The sequence below is a fragment of the Protopterus annectens genome, chromosome 10.part0, assembly GCF_019279795.1.
Source record: "Protopterus annectens isolate FY-2018-M chromosome 10.part0, PAN1.0, whole genome shotgun sequence".
Lineage (NCBI taxonomy): Eukaryota > Metazoa > Chordata > Ceratodontiformes > Protopteridae > Protopterus > Protopterus annectens.
Window position 1 is genome coordinate 106,563,348 of NC_056744.1, and position 26,693 is coordinate 106,590,040.

Consider the following 26,693-nt stretch of genomic DNA (forward strand, 5'->3'; position numbering starts at 1 on the left):
ATTTTAAAATCAAACCCTTTCTGCTCTTTCTTTTAAAGCAGGCAAGATAGATATAAAATCATTTAATCCTGGACATAAATTAGCTGCCAAACAAAGCTGCCACATCAATTCCCTTTTGTTTAAAGTGTTTTTTTCCAATTACCACCCCTGCGGTTTATTTCTGTTGTATCCAATATCCCAAACTTAAATCCAGAAAAATTTCTACATATTTTACTATGTCTGAATAAGGCATACGTTTCTTTTGAATTCTTAATATCATATAAATGTTCATATATCCCGGACCTGAGAGCCCTCTCAGTTTTCCCAACATAAAACCCCGGGCAGGAATTACACTTAGCCAAATAAACTATTTTACTAGTGTGACAATTACCCTTTTTAAAAAATACTGTGTCCTGGTTTGTATTGTCAAGTTTCAAACTAACAACTGATAAAATAAATATGCACTGTGTACAACAACAACAGGCTTTGGTAAATTCATTTGATTTTACACTGCTGTTGTTCATATTACCCTCCAAGGTAAGTTTCAAGTTGCGACCCACTTTAGTACAGAAAATAGGTTTTTCACCCACTTCTTGTAAAATATTAGGGTCACCCCTAAAAATATTCCAATTCTTGCAAAGGATGTTCCTTATGTCATTATAATGTGAACTGTATTGCACCACACATGCCTGGGAGAAATTGTAGGAAGAACTCTCTGCTCTTTCATTATTTTTTGTTTTAGAAAGACCTCTACCTAACAAAGGTTGATATTTCGAACCCCACTCTCTCAAATCTCTTGTAAAATACCCTCCACAAATTCCAGTGGATAATCTCTCTCCAAAACCATATTCTTGAGGTCGCTGAATTCTTTAATGACGTCCTCAAAATGAGAAGTCATTTTAGAAATTCTAATCGCCTGTCCCTTAACAATACTTTTTTTCTGGTATAGTGGGTGGTGACTATGAAAATGGAGATAAGAATTACAAAAAGTTTTCTTTCTATACACTTTAGATCTGAAACCACATACATCCTTAATAATAGTGGCATCTAAATAATGGATTTCTTTCTCATTACATTCATAAGTTAATTTCAAATAATGAGTGGTGCTGTTTAGATATTTAATAAAACCAGCAATACTTTCTTTGGTACCCTTCCATAAAATAAAAATATCATCCAGGTACCTACTGTAAAACAAAATATCCAAGTAGAACCTGCTTTCGAAAATAAATTCCTTCTCCCACCCTAGTAAAATAAATATTTGCATACATAGGGGCACAGGCTGCCTCCATAGCAACTCCTTTTATTTGTTGGAAGTATTGCCCTTCGAAAAAAATATAATTATTATCTAAAATCAAGGCCATAATTTCACAAACAAGCTGCACACGCTCTGAAGATAATCTAGAATGATCAAACAGCATTTTTTCAAAATAATCTAAACCTTCCTCCCTAGGAATACAGGAGAATAAATCTTGCACATCTACTGTCAAAAAAATCAGATCGGGATTCCATAAATCCTGCTTAATCTGTCCCAGAAAATCCCAAGAATCTTTAACAAGATGTGGCATACCCTCAACTACATGCTTGACCATCTGGTCCACAAACACTGCCAAATTGTGTGTTTTAGATCCCCCTGCTGCCACAATAGGCCTGAATGGGGGTGACAAAAATCGTTGTGGATCTTAGGGATGGCAAACATGCTAGGTACCTTGGGAAAATTATTTAATAAAAAAGAATGGACTTCCTGACTAATCCTTTGTTCTAATACGTATTCTTCCAAAAACCCATCAATACGCTGATAAGAAATATTAATCTGATTCTTGGATACCTGCAAATAGCTTTCCTCCTGAAACAAAATAGCTTGGATAAGGTTTTTATAATCTTCACTGTCAAAAATTACAATCCCCCCTCCCTTATCTGGGGTCATTATATGCATACTTCTATCGTGTTTTAAAGAAAAAAGTAATTCTTTCTCTTTGAAACTCAGGTTAAAAAATACCTTCTTGATGCTAGCCCAAAGTGGATACAACTCTTGTTTAACCACATTTTCAAAACTAGCTACCAAAGGGTGTAAGGGAGGATTGAACACACTATCTTTTCTCAAGGCCGTAGATTATGCCCAATACTATCTGTATTGTAACCAGGAAACAATAATCGAAAATTTATTTTCCTAGTAAACACGTGAATATCAAGCAAAATTTCTACTATATCTGGTATCCTAGCAGGAACAAATTTAAACCCTTTAGAGAAAAGTGAAAAATATTCTTCAGAAATAACTCTATCTGTATAGTTGTAAATACTGAATCCTTTAGAGCTACAAATAATATCAGAATGGAAAGAGTTCCTATCTAATACCTGCCCCTTTCTCTCCCCTTGTGGTATTGACCCCTGCGGGCGGGGTAATTGTAATTGTAATAATGTTGGACTCCTAGTTGTCTGTTTGCTATTCTTTCTGAGCGTCTTAGGGTGGGAAAATCCGCTTCTATATAAAAACCATCATTAAATGGTTGTTCAAAGGGGTCCCATTACCAGTAGCTTCTGAATAACCTTCTGAATAACCTCCACCTCCTTGGTAACTGAAACTCTCTGGCAAAATTTCCCGGCTATAACTATCAATAAAAAGCCTGTCTGTGGGGTATACTGTTTTAGATTTATACTGTCGAACATCCCTGTTGAGCTTCCTTTTCTTTTTCTGAAATTGTATATTACACTTTTTTTCAACTCTCTCAAGGACTTTAGAATACAATTCCTCATACTGAGGAAATAGTAAGTCTTCCAAAATGTCCTTGTTAAGTATTTCCACTTCTTTAAATAATTTAACCTTCATTTGTTCTTGAAAAACTAACACTTTGTTAAGCAGTTCAATACCCCATTTATCAAACAGGTTAGTAAAATCTTGCACCATATCCATATCATAATATAACCCAAAAGGGAATTTAAAAACACGTAGTCCCTGAGGAATCACCTTCAACTTAACACATTCACTAAAATAAAACATTTCCATCTACAAAGCCTTAAGTTTGTATAATTTTTTCTCAGACCCAAAGATCATGTCTCTAATAGATGTATAGTTCTTGTCTTGTTTCCTTCTCGGCTCACTGTGACTTTCGCCCCGGTTGTTGCCTGCTGTAAAATTAAACTTTTTGTTTAAAAAATCATGTAATTTAGAATTAGCCTATCCCAAGGCCTTTGGTGAACTGGAAACACCAAAATAATGACCAGCTTGTCTATTAGAAGCCGCAACTTCGGCTTCAAACCTCGCCTTAGGGGCAGAATAACAAATAGTACCTGTTTTGCTGTTCCCAGTGTTAGATAATGAGTCCGATGCATTCACCTGTATAATCTCCACATCCTTTCCAAAATATACCACTCCCTTGGTATTCGAACGCTCCAAACAAGAGTTAGCTGTAAAAATCAGATTTTTTTTCTTCCATGGAGTCCGCAAACTGCTCCGAAATAGCAGCAGCCTGTTCCAAATGAACAACGGCTTCAATGGTGACATTGTGACGCCCACAACCTGTATGCTTGCAAACTTCATCCACATTAACCATTTGACTGCCAGAAACACTCTGAATTCCCTCTGAGCTTCCCTTAACATCAGGGCCAAGCTCCATAGAACGACAAAAAGTCATTTTGGAAGAAAAGAGCTCCATAAAATGAGCCAACTCACTTCTGAGCTCAGCAACATCTTTTTTTCAGTCCTGGAATCTCTACAGACTGCCCAAATCCAACATCTGCACTATAGAATCTAGAGAGTCCATCAGTCCAGGGCTACAAAACTAAACCAAAATCAAACAAATTGTAGCAAACTGGTGAAAAAAGAAACTAAAAACCAACAAGTTCACCAGCAGGACTAGTAGACACAAAATTTATTTCCAGGTTAAGCGCTTTCATCAAAGTAAAATTGACTTCATCAGAACAATATACAAACAGTCATGTGGATTTAAATATGTTACAGTAACACAGGATAGGTTAAAATCCCACCAATCAAACAAAAATCCCTTGAATAAATTAATACCCTAAAAGGCATACACTGTAAAAACTGAACAATCCAATAAAACATTTCTATGAAAAAATCTCGTTTTTAAAATCAAACCCTTTCTGCTCTTTCTTTTAAAGCAGGCAAGATAGATATAAAATCATTTAATCCTGGGCATAAATTAGCTGCCAAACGAACCTGCCACATCAATTCCCTTTTGTTTAAAGTTTTTTTCCAATTACTACCCCTGGGGTTTACTTCTATTGTATCCAATATCCCAAACTTGAATCTAGAAAAATTACTACATATTTTACTATGCATGAATAAGGCATTAGTTTCTTTTTAATTCTTAATATCATATAAATGTTCATATATCCTGGACCTCTCAGTTGTCCCAACATAAAACCCCGGGCAGGAATTACAGTTAGCCAAATAAACTATTTTACTAGTGTGACAATTACCCTTTTTAAAAAATACTGTGTCCTGGTTTGTATTGTCAAGTTTCAAACTAACAACTGACAAAATAAATCTATACTGTGTACAACAACCACAGGCTTTGGTAAATTCATTTGATTTTACACTGCTGTTGTTCGTATTACCCTCCAAGGTAAGTTTCAAGTTGCAACCCACTTTAGTACAGAAAATAGGTTTTTCACCCACTGCTTTTAAAATATTAGGGTCACCCCTAAAAATATTCCAATTCTTGCAAAGGATGTTCCTTATGTCATTAGAATGTGAACTGTATTGCACCACACATGCCTGGGAGAAATTGTAGGAAGAACTCTCTGTTCTTTCATTATTTTTTTGTTTTAAAAAGACCTCTACCTAACAAAGGTTGATATTTTGAACCCCACTCTCTCAAAATCTCTTGTAAAACACCCTCCACAAATTCCAGTGGATAATCTCGCTCCAAAAACATATTCTTGAGGTTGCTGAATTCTTTAATGACTTCCTCAAAATGAGAAGTCATTCTAGAAATTCTAATCACCTGTCCCTTAACAATACTTTTTTTCTGGTATAGTGGGTGGTGACTTTGAAAATGGAGATAAGAATTACAAAAAGTTTTCTTTCTATACACTTTAGATCTGAAACAACATACATCCTTAATAATAGTGGTATCTAAATAATATATTTCTTTCTCATTACATGCATAAGTAAATTTCAAATAATGAGTGGTGCTGTTTAGATATTTAATAAAACCAGCAATACTTTCGTTGGTACCCTTCCATAAAATAAAAATCTCATTCAGGTACCTACTGTAAAACAAAATATCCAAGTAGAACCTGCTTTCCACTATATTACTCTTTTCCGAACATAATACATACTTAAAATATGTATATATAGTGTAAAATATATGTGTGTGTGTGTGTGTGTGTGTGTGTGTGTGTGTGTGTGTGTGTGTGTGTGTGTGTGTGTGTGTATATATATATATATATATATATATATATATATATATATATAGCCATATTTATCTGTCTATATCTATAGGTTCATAGGCTGGTACTAAGCTATCGGCCCTAGGGCCTATACAAGCCTAGCCATAACAATTGCCTGGATATTTCTTCCCACAATATTTACTTCCCTGGACACCTGTCTAGCAGGGCGACTGACATGATCCCCGGGGTAAATTTCCTATCTCCCATCCAATCATCAAGGTTCCTTTTGAAGAGGGCCAAGGAGGCGCTCTGCTTGACATGTATATGCAGTCTATTCCAGAGTATGGGGAGTCTCTGGGTCAGGAACCTATCCCTCCAGCATATTTTGTTCACTGTGATGACAAGGTTTAGATCCCTGGAGTGTGTGGCTCTGAGGAATTGGGATTTCTTTAAGTGGTGCATGTCTAACAGCTCAGGGTTTGACATGGCCTTGTATGTTAAGCAGAGATCTCCTCTGAGTAGACGATATGCCACAGAGTATAGCTGGAGGTTTTTTAGACTGTCAGCATATGGCATCTGCTTTAGACCTGTGATTCTTTTAGTGAGGAATTTCTGCGGCCTTTCCAGCTGTTGCAGATGTCTTGTGAGGTACATACCAAACGGGGCGTTATACTCTACAATGGGTCTAATGAGGGATGAGTACAGTGGGACAATGACCTCCTTTTTTTGGATGAAAAGCCCTTAGTGATGAGGTGTGCCACATAGAAGGAGTTCCTGGCTGTTGTGGTGATGTGGTTATCGAAGGTTAGTATACTGTTACCTATGTGGTAATTCATGGGTACATGTTTTTGTCCAAAGGGTATAATTATACATTTCTTGGCATTAAGCTTGAGCCCATGGCTCTGGCACCAGGCATCTGTTTCTGTAAGGCCATTTTATAGAATATCCACATCATTTGGGGATTCAATAATGGCTCCCATTTTGCAGTCATCTGTGAACTTTGTTAGCCAGAGTCCCTTAGTGTTGGCCTGTACTTCAGAGAAGTAGATGCCAAACAAGAGTGGTCCCAAGACTGAACCCTGAGGTACTCCACTTGTCACTTGTCTGGAGCTTAGCTACTTTTATAGTTTGGGTTCTGTCAGTAAGCCAGTTGGCAACCCATCGAGTGAAGTAGGGATTACTGCCCAGCTTAGTAAGTTTATCTATGATTCCAGAGTGGGGGATGGTGTTGAAGGCCTTGGTGAGGTCCAGATAGGCTGTGTGGACCACCTTACCCTCGTCCACAGCTCTGGAGACTGATTCGAAGAAGTCATTCAGGTTCAGGAGACAAGATTGGCCCTTCACGAACCCAAACTGGGTGGGGTCCAGTGTTTGAAGGTTGCCAATGTCTTTGTTTATAAGTTCCATGATAATGCATTCCATGCTCTTGCAGATCAGGCTCGTCAGACTGATGGGACGGTAGTTCCCGAGATCCAAGGTGGACCCCCCTTGTGAAGTGGGATAACTGTAGCTGTGCGCCACTCAGTGGGCACGAGGTGAGGCCATGATTAAACATGACACTTAGGTGAGGCGCCAGTTCATTTTATACTTCATGTAGTACACAGCCCGGGATGTCATCTGGTCCCATGGATGATGTCTTCTTAGCTTTGGAGAGTGCGGTTTCTACCTGTGAGGCCATGATTATTGGAATTTGGCAATCTTTTGGTATTGAGATGGGCCCTTTAGGGGGTGAGAGGGGTTGAAGTTGGCACTAAATTGATCTGCCCGCATATTGGCAATATCCTTGGGATCAGTATATTTAATGCCATTTTGTTGTAGCTCAGAGCAGATCTGAGCATTGCCATTTAGATTCTTGACATAACTGTAGAATGCCTTGTGGTTGTCTTTGGAATCTCTGGCAATTTTATTTTCGTAACTAGCTTTTGGGGATTTTATGAGGGATCTCAGCTTCTTACTGAGGCTGGCGAGGGAGTTTTTTGCATCCTGGTATTTTCCTCTTTTCTGCAACAGTTTCTTCTGTATATCTGTATCGCTCTCTCTCTCTCTCTCTGTATATATATATTTATGGGATCCATACAGATCCCCGAATGCACTTTCCACTGAAGCAGAAATCACCGAGCATACTTAACCGAAAGTGCTGTTCACTGAAGCAGCACTTTCTGATAAGTATGCTCATTGTGCTGGTCGTACTACGGTGCGGATAAGGGAAAATTCCATTTTTCCCACTGTAGTGCAACCTCTGAGTGAGAATATTACAGGGTGATGGACACAGCTCCCCACATGGGGGGTGCAGGGGGGCTTGCCCCCCTGCATAGAAGTAGGTTTAATGTTTTTTTTTTTTGTACACATCGGTAAAGTATGTTCGGTGATAATGGATTCGGACTTTTAATCTTCTGATCAAAAGTCCTAAATCCATAGATATATATATATATATATGTTTGTGTTTATAGAAAGAGAGTGAGTCCAAAGCAGGTGCATACATATATATATATATATATATATATATATATATATATATATATGTATATGGCTGCTGTGTGTTTCACTGTGGCATGCACTTATCATGTGCTACTGGCTTTGAAAAAATTCATCATAGTTGCACTGATTAAATCATATTGTAGTCGAACTACAACAGTTCAACAGTTACATAATTTCAGGAGTTACGTCATTCTCTATGGCTATGCAGCTGTGGAGTCAGTATATTTAATTTCCAGGAGTGTGGGGACAGATGCCTCACATCAGGGTGGACAGTGGCAAAGCCCTCCATGTGAAAGCAATATTTCTGTTTTGCTTAAATGATCACAAATGTAAGCCATTTGTTTAATTTTGAAATCACTTTGTTTCTGTGTGTTTTTTTAGATATTTGCTGTCACTGATGAAAATTTTCAACGTATTTGCTGTCAATAAAAGTCCTTTGCTGATGTAAAGAAATACAATTTCATACACACACACACACACACACACACACACACACACACACACATATATATATATATATATATATATATATATATATATATATATACATATGATGGAGAGAGCAGATAAAAATTATGCAGCACAATATGCAATAATGTCCATCGCAAAAAACAGGGTCTAATAGTTCAAGAAAGGTCATTCTTATTAAAAAGTAAAGTCATGTCAAAGTTATGGCTGTATATATAATCTACAGTCAGAGGAATACATATCAAATTTTCATGGCTTATCGTTGGTCAGACCTGTACCACTAGCAATAAGAGTATCTTTAATCTATCCTTGTCTGCCTATGTCAGAAAGCCATACTGGAGCTATTTTTAGAGTTTCTGTCTCCTCATAACATAATTTTTATTTTATTTTATTTATTTATTTAACATTTGTTTACTGGGATAGTCCGACTGGACACATGTCCATTTACAGCGGAGACCCAGGAAGAAAAGCTCCACATTCAATACAGAAAAACAAATAGTTATACAATATGATAACAATATGATCATCTATACAGAAGCAAAAAATTGACAACAGATAAAAATACAACTTTCGATACAAAAACAAAATTTGACACTAGATAAAAAATACAACTTTCGATACAGAAAATCTTATTTTTTGTGTGTCTTTCGGCTTAGGGGTTAGGGGTCGCCACAGCGGAACTTCGGTCCGCTAATGATTGGCAGTAGGTTTTTACGTGCTGGCTTGCCGGGCCTAACGCACAACTTTCAACGAAGGAACGCCCATTCACGCATGTCGACACACAGAAGACGCTCTGAGAATCGAATGGACAACGTCTAACTGTGAGGCGACAACGCTACCGCAGCACCACCACCGCAGTACTACAGAAAATCTTATAATACATATAAATATAATACTTTTATCATTTCTTGTACAACTTGTACATCAAGTATGACACCTTAAATCAAATGTGACAGCTGATACCACCTAATTACACAACAAAGATCCTCAAATATGAAGGCACTGACTACAAAAGAAATGTTAGAAGAGAAGAAAGCAGACAACAACTGAACAGATTAAAAAAAAAACTGTTACCTTATTTAGGCTGGCATTTGCGTTATGCTCATATGTGACTACACTACTGAATATACGCTTATGTAATCAACCAGTCCCTATAGCTATAGAACAAGTTCTACTTTATGCCACTTGCATGGAAAAAGTCCAGTGTCACAAAAATGGCAGCTACATGAATACAGATTTTATTGTGTCTCAGTTGTTGTTAAATCAAGTGATACTGCAAAATGCTTATCACTGCAGACATTATACAGAAGGGAAAAACAATTCACATCAAATTGCGCAACAAATTTGATCTTCATAATCTTTACACTGACAGTGTTCTTTGTATAACTAGGTCAAGGACCAGTTTAAAAAGAAACACCAATAAACTGGTATTGTTGTCTGTCATGCAAAGCACATAAAGTCAACAGTCAGTGCCAGCTCTACAAAAGAATTAAAAGTCACAATTAAAAAGTAGGAGCTATTCTTCGGGGTTGCACCATGAAACTGTACAATACATTTGAAAATATAGCTCAGCGGTTCTTATGTTAATTTTGGGTGCACATCCTTAAAGAGAATAGCAATAACCATACAGAATATTATACTCAAAGTAGCAGAAAGTATTCTAAGAAGTAAGCCAACATGGGACTGGAGAAAAGAGATTCTGTCGATGACTGAAATTAGGGATACAGACAATACACAAGAGGGGCCTGGAATTTATCGTAGGAAACTGACAAAAGAACCAAGGTACTGGGAGCAAATAATGAGAGAAATGGGAAGAGGCCAAGAATTTATTTGGACTGCAGGCTAGAGTTTGCTTTCCCTGTCAAGGATTGATATCAAAGTATAGGTAAAGAGGAAGGAATAGAGGAACCTAAGTGAAAGACCAGCACTGGTAAACTTTTTAGTAGAATCTAGAACACAAGCTGCTGTTAAAAAAGGAATAATTAGTACAGCAGACAAAATATTGCAGCAACTATAAGTATCAGTCAAAGGAGTGACTGCTACCAAGATTTAAGTATATTTTACTGCTATTACCTGTGCGACTGTCTATTCTCGCCGAAAAGCGAGTTTAATCTGCTCTTTTGCCTGTTTTAAGCTTGTTTTTGCAAATTTCATACCTGCACTTTTAAAGTTTGTCTTTTGTTTGAATTTAACTGTTGAGGCTGCTCACTCAAGTGCGCTAGCCTGTGTTAAATATTTACTGTGCATTTTCTGCTGTTTGTCTTGTAAAAAAAGAAAAACCAAAAAAATATCCTTGTTTCACGTCTTTCCTGACCTAGAAAAGTCCCTAATACAGGCATTGCTGTATTCTGGACTTTAGAATAGTTCCTGTGTTTCCCATTTCCTTACTTGGATAGAAGGAAGCTTCTTTGTTCACCAGTGGGAGTGGGGAGCTTTGAGCAGCCTATCTGTCCCTGGAGGAGTGATCTCAACACAAGAATCTTGTAGTTTATTGGCCGTTTTGGGCTAATTTCTAGCTCTTTCAAGTCCCCTGTATAAAAATCCGCTTTGGCGTGGTTTTGCACGATTTTGCGCATAGCGCAGCATCAGGCAGCGCTGCTCAATCGGGCTTAAACCATTCTCGGCTCCACAAAGTGTACTCTTCACTTTTTCCCTTAGATCTGCTCTATCTCTCAAAGTAAGGACCCTACTTTCAACCTAAAACCCAGCACTTGCTCATACAAGCAATTATATAAGTTAGCACTAATAAACTAAAAGTACTACTTCCTCAAATACTCCCTTTGAGTACTCGTCCCCTATTGGTCCTTTCCGGTCAGTTATAAAGGAGTTAATTATACTAATCCGGCATGTCCAAAGGTCAGTTGCTGGTTTCCTCTCCAGTCCAGCTGGTGAATCTGGGAATCCTGAGGCAATGTTACAACTGCCTCATGTACACAGACAACCCTCTCCTCCTCCCAACAGGTACTAATATATGCGAGAGATGCAACCATATAGCCAAACTGGAGGCTACGCTCTCTCAACGCAGTGCTGGCGCAGCCAGTCAGGAGGAGAAGGTAACCACACACACCACAAATCCAGTCGCACATAGACCAATCACATCAGCAAACCAAACACATAAACACACTAAAACATACTCGGAGGCTCTAAATACAAATCTGCCTAAGCAGCAAAGACCTCCAAAGCAGACATCCAAGCAACCTCTACCCCAAAACAAAACAAGTGTAACACATACTTCACAAAGTCTGTGTGCCAAACAGTCACAGCCCTTAAGGCTAAACAACACACCTGATACACTTGTAATAGGTGACTCTATTGTCAGACACACTGACGTCCCACTCACCAGGCTGAACAAGGAGAAGGTCACGGTGAGCTGCCTGTCGGGCGCCAGGATCCGCCACATAACACAAGCACTCAGGTCACTCCAAAGCAAGTACAAATATGACTCAGTCATTGTCCATGCTGGTGTGAATGACCTGAGACGTACCTCCCTGGACTACATGAAAAGAGACATAGAGGAGCTCTCTGATCATGCAGCCCAGGCAGGTATGACCCTGACCTTGAGTAGCATCTTACCCTCACCAAGAATGATGCCACAGTATAAAGACAAAATGATCAATTTTAACAAATGGCTACAGTTCTCGTGTCATTCAAAGGGGATCCAGTGTCTGTCAGCCTGGGATGACATGCTCGACAAGCCACGTTGCTTCGCTAGGGACGGCTTGCACCTGTTATCTCTGGGCTTTTGGATACTGGCAAAGGCTCTTGCCACCCCCATAGTGCCTTTTTTAGGCAAGGCTCAAAAGACAAACCCACCTCCATAGACAACACAAGGAAAAATAAACTAAGGGTAATGCTACTCAACGCCAGAAGTCTAAACCTCAAAATGCAAGCACTCAAAGCTCTCCTCAGTATGGAGAATATCGATGTCTGTGCAGTAACAGAGACCTGGTTCAAGGCTCCCGAGAGCACCCCAGCACTACCAGGTTATACCTCATACCATGCTTTTCGGCCCCAAAACTTGGATCAAACCACAAAGGGAGAGGGAGTATCCATATTCATCAAGGATACCCACACCTCCAGGTTAGTGGCACTGCACGAAGCATTGGAGACCATCCATGTGCAGCTAACAGTGGGCAAAACTGCCTTTTAGTTTGTAGCCTGCTACAGACCACCATCCCAAACTCAGGAACCTCACTCGGCTTTCCTGAGAACACTGGAGAATATGAAGGTCTCTCCAAACACCTTTATACTGGGTGACTTCAACTACCCAAACATAGACTGGGAGCACTACTCAAGCCCCAACACCCTAGCCCAAAGGTTCCTAGAATTTATAAACTCAAATGCTATGGAACAACTAGTCACCACTCCCACAAGAGGGGAAAACATACTGGACCTGATCATCACAAACATGGGGACTCTATGCTCCACACCAGAGGTATACCCCTCATTGGTAAGATCGGACCATAAATTAATCTCTCTGAACATCCACATCCCGTCCCCACCACCAGCCCAGAAAACCACAGTGAAAAACTTCTCAAAAGCTAATTTCACACTTCTCAAAACTGAGGTGAAATCATTCAAAGCCCCCGGGCCAGTGGAAACTACGGCCCAAACTGCAGAATCCTTTATAAATGCATTCTATGGACACCTTCGGGAATGCATGGATCATGCAATCCCAAATAAAACCAAGACCCAATCCTTCAAAGGCAGGCGTCCTGTCTGGTGGACCCCAGCCATAAATAAGTTATACAACAAAAGGAGGAAGCTACTACAGGATAGAGCAAAATCCCTAAAAAGAAAGGCATCACTGATCAGTACTAGCAAAAAACTACGGTCCTTCATAAAATCATCCAAGGCCAGCTTCGAGAGAAAAATTGCATAGGACACTAAAGATAACCACAAGGCCTTCTTTAGTTATGTTAGGAACCTGGGTGGTAACTCCCAGATATGTTCGGAGTTAGTCCAAAATGGCAAAAAATACACTGAACCCACAGACATTGCCAACATCCTGGCAGACAGGTTCAGTGCAAACCCCCCCCTTCCCCCCCAAAAGAGCAAATATCTATCCCAGCAGAGAGTTGCCTCCCTGGCATCTCAGATGCTCAGGTAAGAGCTGCCCTCTCCAAAGCAAAAAACACAGCATCAATGGGACCGGATGTTGTCCCAAGCTACGTCTTACATGAGCTCCAAGAAGAGCTAGAACCTCATATAAAGTTACTGTTCAATCTCAGCCTTACTACAGGATATGTAACCAACGAATGGCGTACAGCAACAGTGGTCCCACTCCACATAGATGGTGCCTCAACGGACCCGGGAAACTATCGCCCCATAAGCCTGATCAACCTGGTCTGCAAAGCTATGGATCGGATCATCATGGAACTCATAAACAAAGACATTGGGGACCTGCAGACGCTAGATCCTATCCAATTTGGCTTTGTTAAGGGCAGATCCTGCCTCTTGAACCTGGTAGACTTCTTTGAAACAGTCACCAAGGCCATAGATGAAGGGAAGGTAGTCCACACAGCCTACCTGGACCTCGCAAAAGCCTTTGACACCATACCCCACTCGGGCATCATAAATAAGCTCTCCAGCTTAAATATCAACCCCTATGTCATAAGATGGGTTGCAAACTGGCTCAAGGACAGAACCCACATCGTCAGAATTGCGGGAGCCATGTCAGACTGTAAACCAGTTACAAGTGGTGTCCCACAGGGCTCAGTCCTGGGACCGCTCTTGTTCGGTATATATTTTTCTGAGGTACAGGCCAACACGGGAGGACTATGGCTGACCAAGTTCGCAGATGACTGCAAACTGGGTGCCATAATCGACTCTCCAGCTGACACAAGCATCCTCCAAAAGGGTCTCACAGAGACAGATAACTGGTGCCAAAGCCATGGCCTAAAGCTAAATGCCAAGAAGTGTATAATCATCCCCTGTGGGAAAAACAAAGTGCCCATAAATTACCACGTAGGCAGTAATCCATTAAGTACGGAGGAAGTAATTAGGGACCTGGGAACCCAAGTTGATAGTAATCTCTCCTTTGACAACCACATTGCCAAAGTGGTTAGAAAGACCTTCTATATAGCCCACCTTATCATGAAAGGATTCACATCTAGATCAAGGGAGGTCATTGTGCCCCTTTACTCATCACTCATCCGGCCCACAATTGACTACAATGCCCCATTTGGGATGTACCTTACCCAACACCTGCAGCAACTGGAAAGACCTCAAAAGTACCTCACCAAGAGGATCAAGGGACTCAAACAAATGACCTATGCTGCTCGGTTAAAGAAACTCCAGCTCTACTCAGTTGCATACCGTCTACTTAGAGGCAATCTGTGCCTGACGTATAAAGCCATGTCCAACCCAGAATTAATGGGCATGCTCCACCTCAAAAAATCCAAATCCACTAGAGCTACGCGCTCAAGGGACTTGAACCTCAACACAGAAATTAATAGGACATGCTGGAGAGACAGATTTATAACCCAGAGGCTCCCAGCACTCTGGAATAGAATCCCAGTCCATATCAGGCAGAGCCCCTCACTGACTCTCTTCAAGAGGAATCTTGACGAGTGGATGGGAGATCATAGGTTTACCCCAGAGATAACTTCTGTGTCACTACTAGACAGCGGCACAGTAAACTAACCTAAAAAAAGGGCACAGTTAAACTCACTTTAAAGGGTGGCGAAAGCCAAACACACTCTGGCTAGGCTGATAAATGCCCTAGGGCATATAGCCTAGTATCAACCTATGAGGTTAGAAAGGATTGGGAGGAGAGTTTTGATAAGCAAATTACAAAGAAATAATGGGGAGACATATGCAAGTCTCCCAAATATGCAACAAAATCTAGAAGATTTAGGATGTTTGCTTGGAAGTGTTTACATAGGTATTTTTTATACCCCAGGTAGACTCCAATGAATTTTTCCCTCAGGTAGACAGCAAATGTTGGAGGTGTGATGGGGAAAAAAGATGTAACTGGGAACATATTTTCTGGGAGTGTAATGAGTTGGCAGACTTTAATGATTCCCTGCAGACCACTCTGTCAGGGATACCGGGTAAGCAAATTGGTGTAACTAAGGAAATACATTTTTGAGCTATGATACAGAATCAGAATTGCCTAACATACTAAGGCCTTCCTGAGTCTAATTATGGTGGCTGCCAAAAAAGCAGTTACTAGAAAATGGAAATCAAAGTCTAAACCAACTGTACTAGAAGTAGTGGATATAGTAATAGAGATAAAACAAATGGAATTGGGATCTTTAGAAAAGGGTAGGAGTAAATTACATAGAAAAAATGGGAATTGTGGGAAAATACATGCAGAGGAGGAACAAGGCAGGATTTGAATGAACTATGTAATGTTTGCCTGACAATGACTGGACAGATTATAAGGGATGTATAATGTTTACAACTAAAATGATGTCAATATGATTTGTAATGTATAATGTTTGCAATTAAAATTAAGTCAATATGGCTTGTTTTCTTTTATATAAATATATGATTGCCTACATCATACTTGATAACTTAATAAAGATGTTTCCTGCTTAAAAGAAAACATTTCTTATGATAAATTTCCTTTTCTCAAGTATGACTACACCATGACAACAACAACAGTCAGGTTTCAAAACACAACTGATGGTAAAACTGTATGCTTTCAGGTTCCTCAGTGCAACTTCATAGCTTAAACAATACCTGCAATGGCATCACCAGCTTTAGCAATCATTTTTACGAGAGCAGATACGTGACATTTTTCCTGATATAGGGCCTTCACTTCAGTTCTCCTCCTTGAAACTAACTCCTTGATATCCACTTTAGGTACACTTTCTTCTTGACGTTGTTGTTCTGCAATGTATCAGTAAAGAGGGTACTTTACAACTAATGGAATTTCATTAAATAATACTGAACAGGAAATATGCAGCATGCAGTCATGTGCTGGCAGAAAAAAAAATCATGAGGATAGCAAATATGTAAACTTACGTTTCTGATACAAGGAAACAAATTCCTTTTCATGCTCTAAGGTCACATCCAAATTAAAGACCTGTACCTCTCCAGTGTACAAACACTGTACCAGTCTACAAAATGTGGCCTCTCCATTCTTTAAGATGCCTAGTGCTTCTTCTGATACTTTGATGTTATCGAATCCTGTTGGAATTTAAACCATAATGTGAGCAATTGTGAGCAGTACAACAAGTACACAATACAGAACAATAAGTTACAACTGACTCTTGCTAGTCAAGTTTCAACAGTATCTCAAGTGTAATGTTACACTTACAGCTTCAACACAAAATAATTCAAAATATACCTTTTGCGGGTTGGCTCTGTGGCACAGAAAGACAAAGCCATGACTATGACCCACATGGCCAAAGTTCAAATAACGTCTCAGGTGTTTGAAGAGCCAGGCAGGGAAGGATGACAGTAAATGGCCATCACCTGCTTATCTACCCTAAAGAGAGGTTTTACTGACTGGTTGATCCCTACTGCATAACACTAAAAACAGCAAGAATCAGGTAAGTAAGCTAAGTATCCCCATGCCAGTGATGGTGGCCCTCATTTGTTCATGGGTAAAACTATACATATGCACAGATTGGGTGTAGGAGGACATGTAGTGAAAGAGGTGTCTATGTTGACCACTAGTGGAGGGGGGTCAGGGTCTAACATAGAAACACCTTATGCCAAGATTCCTGAATGGGAATAAACCACCTCCATGTCTGCCTGTATGGCAGCCCCCTCCAGCTGGTTCTTCCATTTATACTGGGTACTCCCCAGTGTCATTAGAAGAAATGGGCTTAGAACCAGTAAGAGGAGGTTTGACTGTTGATAAAGTAAAAAAGAGCGCAGAAAAATGCAACTACTGAAAGTGTCTTATTGACAGTCATTTATTTATTTTTGTCTACCTTGTTGACTTTAATGCATCGTAATAAATATAAAAGATCACTCAGAATCTTCAAAAAATACTTCAGAATTTAAGGCAAGAGTCTCCACACAAGTCAAAAGTCAGGTATCAACCTATTAGCCATCTCTTCCTGAATCAGTGTTACTGCATCATACAACATAATTTCTGTAACTTCTCTTGAGAGCATTCAGTCACTAAATAATAATTAACTTTTATGTTCATTTGTTAATACCAATACTTCAATTGCACTACTGCCAGAACAAAAGAATGTGTTAGAAAAATATGTATTAATATGTGTGCATTAGTGCTTTTTTAGAAGCCCAAAAGGGTTAATACATTTATTCTGCTTTATGCTGAACAAATCCATATTAATGGCAAATGCTTTCTGACCTTGTATTTTGTCAGCGCATCTAAAATCTTGTTTATGTCTTAGGAAATTAACTGAGGAGCAGATGATTTTCTGCTAAGTTAAGAAAATAATGAATAGAACAATACTGCTTTCTATAATGTTATTAAACCTAGACAATTCGCCCTGTCTGTGTTATGAGAATATACACAGCTGCAGGAAGGATAGATAAAGTAGAACAAAGACCGCTTGAAGAATATGAACTATAATCTGTGATTGCTTTGTGCTCGAATGAGTTGAGTACCTTGAAATGTAACACAGCACTGTAGAAATAATTGCAACTAGCTGCTGGTCTCCAAGGCCATGTTATTTTTCAAAAGTTTTCTCATGAATCTAGAAATGTTATGTCATGTCAGCAGAAAATCATGAGCAACATCTGCTGTGAAAAACAATATTATAAACTTGTGATTTACTACGTCAGCTTCAGTAGGCAATGTCTTGTAAGAATAGTATAAGAATGGCTTCACTTCCTGATTTTAGTTAGACAAACTCTGTATTTTTGCATGCATGTTTTTGTCTCCTTGCTGCAAGAATTAAAGTGCCTTAACCTGAACCTTACGTGTATTGGTCTTTGAAGTTTTTCCTTTGACAGATTGGTCCTTCGGACCGGAAACCTCCACTCTGACCAGATCAGACAGGCCAGGTGGCTTGAAACCGTACGGGGAAGAAACCACATCGGTTCTTCTTATTTGAAAAGACCTCCGACTGAATTGTCGTCCAAAAGAGGCCAGCCACTGTTCTGATCTGCGACTGAAGGGCGGGTTTACCTTGAACCAGACGATCAATCATGGAGGCTCAGGTAAGGTGAGATTTACCTTTTCTGTTTTAGATCAGGGACTTGATTTGCATTGTCTGTCAGGGGATTTGTCTTGTACAAGTCAGGGACAGGAAGATTGCAGTCTTGTCATAGATCAGGGAAACAGAATAGGTAAGGCAGTTATTCTAGATAGACTGTGAAAAAGAAAAATCGTGGTACCACATAAAAATAATAAGGGTTACATAACATTTTAAAGGTTAGAATAAAATGGGAAATAAGTGCACGAAAAGATCCCAAACTCCGCTGTTAACTGAAGATGCGAAATTTATGCAATTACAACGTGCCGATAATGTTAAATACTACTCAAAATGGGTTAATAAGTATGAATTTGATGGTAAATTAGAAAAATCCTCGCTTATTAAACTTATCAAACAGCTTAAAACCGATTCCAGTGGTCGGGTAAAAAATCAACGTCAATTAGGAATTCCTCAGGCACACAGGTGGATTGAGGAAGCAAACCGTAGGGAACAAAAGAGTAATAATTCGAAAGCAATGTTATTAGATAAAAAGGATAATAACTTAGTAATAGCATCGGCCCCTCCGCCCCCTGTGCTTCCCTTACCAGAATACGAAGTGAGCGGACAAGCTGGTCCACCCCCACGATATCCAGCTATTCCTGCAAAAGCAAAACCGTTTGTAAGAGATCCCGTCGAGACCAGGTCCCGAACACGGGCAGGAAACTCAAAAGGGGACATTGAGTTGTATCAAATGAATAGAAATTCACAATCTTTAGGTGAGGAAGAAATGTGCCCACTAATAGAAGTACCAAATCCTCAGGCAGGACAAGAAGGACAGGACCCAACTCTCCTAGTATACAGACTGTGGACACCAGAAGATATCCGGAAAGCCACTGAGGGAATTCCCCATCCAAAAGTTAATTTTAGAAAATTTTTAGAAGACCTACAAGGCATGAGGTTAAGTTATAACTTAAATGGAGAGGAAGTAGAAAAAGTAGTCAGACAAATCGTGGGACCAGATGATCAATGGCAATTGGAATCCCCGTGACGCAGAACACAAACCCCTCCCACATAGTAGCGCAGAACTAGACAACAGAGTGAAAGGTCTTACAGACCGAATCTCTGAGAAATGGAAACCTAGGGCAGACTGGACTTGCATTAATCAATGCATCTAACAAGAAGGTGAAACTGTTGACAAATATTATGCTAGATTATTAGAGTGTTTTAATAACCATTGTGGAATGCAGGTACCTGAAGATCAAACACATAATTCCCCGTATGAGCAGCAGTTAAAGAATGCATTTTTAAAAGGCAGTATTATGCCTATAAGCAGCTTTATTACAAAGCACATTGTAGATCATCACACAAGTAGACTACAGTCACTACTTGAATATGCTAGACATGCCGAAAGGCATTTTAACAGTAAAAAGAAAAAGAAAGCCCAAGTATTCTCTGTAGAAGATGGAGCAGAAGTTTATGTAGTACAGTCCGGGAAAAAGGGCAAGAAAAATGCCCAGGGAAACAAACAGTCTGATCAATGATCAGAGGACTCTGAAGGGCGAAAGAAAAGGGGGGGGGGTTAAATGCGGTAAGAAGAGACAACTGGCAAGGGATTGCAAGAAAAACAAGAAGGCAACCACGGAAGATAAGGAGGGTGAGGACTGACTATATGATAGCCAGGAATCACTAGAAGAGAATAGCCAAGAAAAGACAAATGCAAATGTGATAGAGGGAGTAAAGGATGTGACAGAAGAAATATAGAAAGTGCATGAAGTCACAGATAGTGAAGAAAATGAAATTTTAGACTTAGCTTTATTGAGCTTGGAGCTCTATTTAGCGGACACAAAACCAGAAGTTACACTCCTGGTAGAAGGGAGGGAAGTCGCGTTTTTGTGTGACTCAGGGGCATCACGGACCCTGGTACATCCCTCCAAACTACCAGAGAACTCAGAGTCACCTGATTACATATTAGTGAAAGCAGCTAATGGACAGCTGTATCAGGAGCCCCTCTCCCATAACATTGCAATAACTGATCCTGTTTCAGGATTAACCCAGAAAAGCAAAATTGTCGTTTCTGCAAAATGCCCAGTAAACCTCTTGGGTAGGGACCTTATGCAGCTATTTGGTATAGCAGTAGTTCCAACTATGCAGGGTATGGAAGCACAGCGACAAATTGATACTTTTGCAGTGCGATCGGAGGGTGAAACATTTTATTGGTACAGCCAGGACTTGGTTACGACTGGTCCAGGGGCAGTAACCGAAGAGCTGATGAACATAGCCATCAGCAAGTTCCCCTCCCTTGACACTGACAAACAACAATTGTTGCACTGTACTCTATATTATTGTAACACACCAGGACCTGACAAGGAATATAAACAAGAGTTGTTTAGAATCCATGCAAACAGATTAGTATTGCGTAATCTGTACTGGGATATGGAAGGGAACAGTGTAGTTAGCTGTTCATTACCCCAGGAGTTCTTTGCACTTTATAAATCTAATCGATTACCACATGTAAGCTTAACCAAGGACAAAAATGTAAAATGGGCAGACCTAGGAGAAAAAGTCACGAGATGGGAAAAACAGACAGAGTTAGAACTGTCAGAACAGGGAGTACAAAAGCAGAAGTTAAATTGGATAACACAGACACACCCAGCTGTGCATTTGCAGTCAAGCGAGGACAGCTGATTAGCACTCTTATCAGAAGTGGAAGAAGATGTCTTACAAGGTATACCAGAAACTCTCTGGTCAACAGGCAAATCAGATGTAGGACTTATTCATACAGCGAAACCAGTTACTATTACGCTAAAGTCAGCATTTAGACCACAAAAGAGACAGTATCCCTTGAGAAAAAATGCAGAGGTAGGAATCAAACCTATTATAGCAGCTTTACTTAAGGAAAGAGTACTGGTGGAATCACCTGATTCTCCATGTAACACACCTTTATTTCCTGTTAGAAAAGCAAACGGAGAATGGCGCATGGTCCAAGACTTACAAGCTGTAAATGATGCAGTAATACCAAGGGCACCTACGGTGCCGGATCCACACACCCTGTTGAATGATTTAAAACCTCAACAGAAATATTTTTCTGTGGTGGATATCAGCAATGCATTCTTTTCGATACCGATACACCCTGACAGCCAACTTTGGTTTGCATTCACATTTCAGGAGAAAAGGTATACATACACGCGACTACCACAGGGATATTGTGAAAGCCCAACAATATTCTCACAAGAAATGGCAAGCAACTTGGCGGGATTTACCCCACCAAGAGGCAGTCAGATTTTACTTTATGTTGATGACATCCTGCTGGCAGCCCCCACCCAGCAAGATTGTAAGGAAGATACTGTAGCGTTGTTACAATTTTTAGCTATTCAGGGACATAAAGTAAATAAAAGCAAATTGCAGCTCTGGAAAAAGCAAGTTAGATACCTAGGATATGTAATATCCAAAGAGGGAGGGCAGAACATTAGATGAGGACAGAAAAATAGCGATTTTACAAGCACCGAAACCCACTACCAAGAAGGAAATGATGTCCTTCCTGGGTACGACCAACTTTTGTCGGAGCTGGATCCCAAACTATGCTTTGGAATCTGCCTCGCTGACCAACTTGATATACAAGAAGCCTATGGCAGCACAGGATTTATTACAATGGACATCAGAAGCAGAATCTGCTTTCTGCAAATTAAAACAGTTGATAGCATCCTCACTAGTCTTAGGATTACCAAACTATCATAAACGTTTTTTCCTACCTGGTAGATTGTAAGCAAGGTTATATGACATCAGTGCTAACGCAACAGCATGGGGACAAACAATGCCCCATTGCTTACTATTCGTCACAGCTGGACCCAGTGTCACGGTCATTGCCCCACTGTGTACAAGCAGTAGTCGCAGCTGCAATGGCAGTACAGGCTTCGGCCTCAGTAGTGTTGTTCCACCCTCTCACATTGAGTGCGCCTCATGCAGTCGTGATTATTTTACTGCAAGAAAAAGTAGCATATCTTTCTCCTGCTAGGCATCTTTCCTGTATGACTATATTGTTGAGCCAACCTCATATGACAATTGAACGATGTACAACTTTGAATCCGTCTACCTTGCTTCCAACTCCTGCAGATGGCACACTGCACAGCTGCCTGCAGGAGATTGAGCAAAAGACACTACCTAGAAAAGACCTTACGGATGTTCCCTTGGATAATGCCGAGGTGACATACTACGTGGACGGCTCATGCAAAACGGGTCCCACAGGACAGAACCTAGTAGGATATGCAGTAGTTTCTGATACTGAGATTATAGAAGCAAAATCTTTACCACACAATTTATCTGCACAGGCAGCAGAATTGATTGCCTTGACACTGGCATGCACTTTAGCAAAGGGTAAATATGTAAACATTTTTACTGATAGCCAGTACGCTTTCTCTACTGTACATGTTTTTGTGCAACAGTGAAAAAATCGAGGAATGATAACATCTAGTGGCAAATCGATCAATCATGCGCAGTTTATTTTAGATCTTTTAGAATCTATTCAGTTACCTCAGAAAGTAGCTATTTGTAAATGCATAGCTCATACCAAGCAACAGGATAGAATTTCAAAAGGGAATGCAAGGGCTGATACAGCTGCAAAGCAGGCAATTTCAGAAGCATTTCTTTTGAATGGTGAAAACAATGCAGACACTTACTACGCAGGTTGAGAAACAAAGATGGATAAAACGAGGAGCAATTCTCAAGGAAGGGCTGCACATCTCCAAAGAGGGAAAACCGATATTGCCATCTAACTTGTTTAGATATGCAGCTTTGTTGAGCCATGGGCAATGCCATGTCTCAACAGGGGGGATGGTACAGTTAGTGAAACGGGTGTTCACAACATATGGATTCATAAACTACACTAAAAATATTTGTTTGTCATGTCACGTTTGTAATAAACATCATGCACAAGGGGCGTTAAAGTCCAAGCAGGGGAGTTTCCCTGCACCACCATATCCGTTCCATACTATCTGTATGGATTTCATAGAACTGAACAAATGCGAAAATAAGAAGTATTGTCTTGTCATTGTAGATATGTCTTCCAAATGGGTGAAAGCTTTTCCGACCAAAAATCCAGACGCAGCTACTGTTGCGAAAACCCTTGTTAAAGAAATTATTCCTAGATTTGGCATACCGGAAAAGTCTACAGTGACAATGGCACACATTTTGTAAACCAAACAGCTTAGCAGGCATTTTGGAATTTCATTGAAAAATCATTGTGCGTATCACCCACAATCTGCAGGATTGGTAGAGAGGTACAATGGGACGTTAAAAAATAAATTAAGGAAGCTCATTGAGCAAACACATAGAAATTGGGTGTATTGTCTGCCCCTGGCACTGTTGAGCATAAGAACTGTTCCGAATGCAAAGGGATTGACTCCTTTTGAGAAGTTATTTGGGAGGCATATTATATACCTCAGTGGAAACCTCTCATGCCTGCAGATCAGGAAGCCGACTGTACACTTGCTGAGTATATGAGGAGAATGTTGAATTCTAAACACCTTTTGCAGTTTAATTCTGTTTCAGATAAGGAACAAACCAGACCATCGGAAGCAGCAGTAGTCCCAGGCACGTGGGTCTGGGTGAAAGTCGTCAAGAAGAAAAACTGGACGTCACCGAAGTGGGAAGGGCCATACCAAGTGCTACTGTCAACACCCACTGCAGTCAAGATTGCAGAGCGAGCGTCCTGGATTCATCCGACACACTGTAAACTGGTTAAAAACTTTGAACTAGACAAAAAGCTTATTACTGTTACACCACAAGAGTAAAAATGACAAAATCCAGAGCATACAGGAATGCAGAACAGCCACAAAAAAATTGCATGATTATCCTGTTGGCTATACTGGTGGCATTAATCTTTTTGTTGTGGCCTTTCCTTTTTCCAGCCACAAAAGCTAAACTGAATAAACGCGATGCGTTACTCGTAGACTGGCATCCAAACTTTAACACTTACCAAGCGATCAAACATGTGTATGTTGAGACTTTTAATATTTCAAATTGTTGGGTTTGTACAGCTATACCAACAGCATACGGGGGATTATTAATGACTGCAGTCCCCCTAGAGGTCAATGAGACATGGGAAAACTTGGTTTATGATAGTACGACTGTTAAATCACAAGATAAAATAGCATTGCACCTGCCTGTTACACAAAAGGGAATTGTGTGTTTTTATAAAAATGATACTGTCCAGGTGGGTTGGAGTAATTGCAATATGACTGTTTGTTACAAATGTTACACCAAAGCTAATAATGCAGGTTCTATTTGTGATACAGACTATGACTCGTTTCTTAAATCAATGCACAGAACAATTAATGAAGTACAACATAATCCTGTTCTTTTTAAGCAACTGTCTATAATAAACAAGAAAATGTTTCATGCAGGGCAAGCATATGTTAAAAGTAAAGTTACTACTTAGGTGGAAGATTGTTATTTTGTATGTGGCAAAAAGGCCTATAAATGGTTACCTGAGAATTGGTCCGGCAGTTGTTTTTTGGGTTACCTGGTTCTGGCCATACGACACATTGCAGTTTTGCCTCAAGGTAAAATTCGAAATGCACGAGAGGTCACCAAGAAACCTGTCAGGAAACCTGAGAATCCAGTGGGACAGATCGAGGTGGGCTGGAGAAACCATCATTCCATGGGCGATAAACTAACACATATGGACTTGAGTGACACTGTCATATCGTGGGCTGGCATATTACCAGCATATGTAGCAGTAAAATCGATTTGGGAGCTGTGAAAACTGTCTAAACTCCTCTCGAAGTAATGAGCAATGCAACTTTTTCTGCTCACGAATTAGTGACTGATGAACTTAATGCCATGAGAACTGTGGTGCTTCAAAACCGCATGGCTCTTGACTTCACCCTAGTGGCGAGAGGTGGTACGTGCACTTTAATCCAAGAAGAATGCTGTTCATATATTCCTGACAACCAGCACGAGATAGACAACCACCTTGAGGTGATTCAGCAAGTGTCGACCATGACCAAACCAGGCCCAAATCCACTGACGGACTTTTTCCAGAAATGGTTTGGGGGATGGGGTTCCATCCTAATGAACATCTTGACTGCTATTTGTGTAGGAATGCTCCTGTTGGGAGTATGTGTTTGTTGTGGCATCCCCTGCATGAAAAGATTGATCAAAGATTTTATAGATCTGTCAGTTTCTGAAACCTTATATCAAGGTACTGAGCTTGATGAACTGTTGAAGACTGAGATGCTTATATAAGTTAAACTGAATGACTTTCTTAACTGCAAATCCAAAATGGAAGAGGTTAGGAAAAGAAACAAATCATTTATGCTTTTGAAAGTAGAATAAAAGTATTAATAGGGGGTAAATGTTAGAAAAATATGTATTAAAATATGTGCATTAGTGCTTTTTTAGAAGCCCAAAAGGGTTAATACATTTATTCTGCTTTATGCTGAACAAATCCATACTAATGGCAAATGCTTTCTGACCTTGTATTTTGTCAGCGCAGCTAAAATCTTGTTTATGTCTTAGGAAATTAACTGAGAAGCAGATGATTTTCTGCTAAGTTAGGACAATAATGAATAGAACAATACTGCTTTCTATAATGTTATTAAACCTAGACAATTAGCCCTGTCTGTGTTATGAGAACATACACAGCTGCAGGAAGGATAGATAAAGTAGAACAAAGACCGCTTGAAGAATATGAACTACAATCTGTGACTGCTTTGTGCTCAAATGAGTAGAGTACCTTGAAATGTAACACAGCACTGTAGAAATAATTGCAACTAGCTGCTGGTCTCCAAGGCCATGTTATTTTTCAAAGGTTTTCTCATGAATCTAGAAATGTTATGTCATGTCAGCAGAAAATCATGAGCAACATCTGCTGTGAAAAATAATATTGTAAACTTGTGATTTACTTCATCAGCTTCAGTAGGAAATGTCTTGTAAGAATAGTATAAGAATGGCTTCACTTCCTGATTTTAGTTAGACAAACTCTGTATTTTTGCATGCATGTTTTTGTCTCCTTGCTGCAAGAATTAAAATGCCTTAACCTGAACCTTACGTGTATTGGTCTTTGAAGTTTTTCCTTTGACAGAATGTAACTTTCATTATAATAATTCACCTGATTCTGTCTTTGCAAATTATTCCATAGTGCCTTAACCCTATTAAACCTTTTCACATATTCTTGAAGTATGTTATATTATTCATCTACTAGTACCAAACTCCCTTTGTTGTGATGCAAACTTTAAATGGGTACAGCATCCAAAATCCTCAAAATCCCCTGTTAACATCCAAGAAAACATTCTTGACACACTCCCTATAGACAACTGAATGCTGTAAACCTTTTCCTACCACCCTCAC

At 39.7% G+C, this 26,693-nt stretch overlaps 1 protein-coding gene across 1 annotated transcript in view; it reads right to left on the reverse strand.

The window, feature by feature from the left end:
* The window catches only part of LOC122812984 (E3 ubiquitin-protein ligase rnf213-alpha-like), a 1,982,151-nt gene that overhangs the window by 1,594,500 nt on the left and 360,958 nt on the right, over nucleotides 1-26,693 (reverse strand). The window contains 2 exon segments of the mRNA XM_044085079.1: nucleotides 15,967-16,116; nucleotides 16,252-16,416. Coding sequence (XP_043941014.1) covers nucleotides 15,967-16,116; nucleotides 16,252-16,416 — 315 coding nt within the window.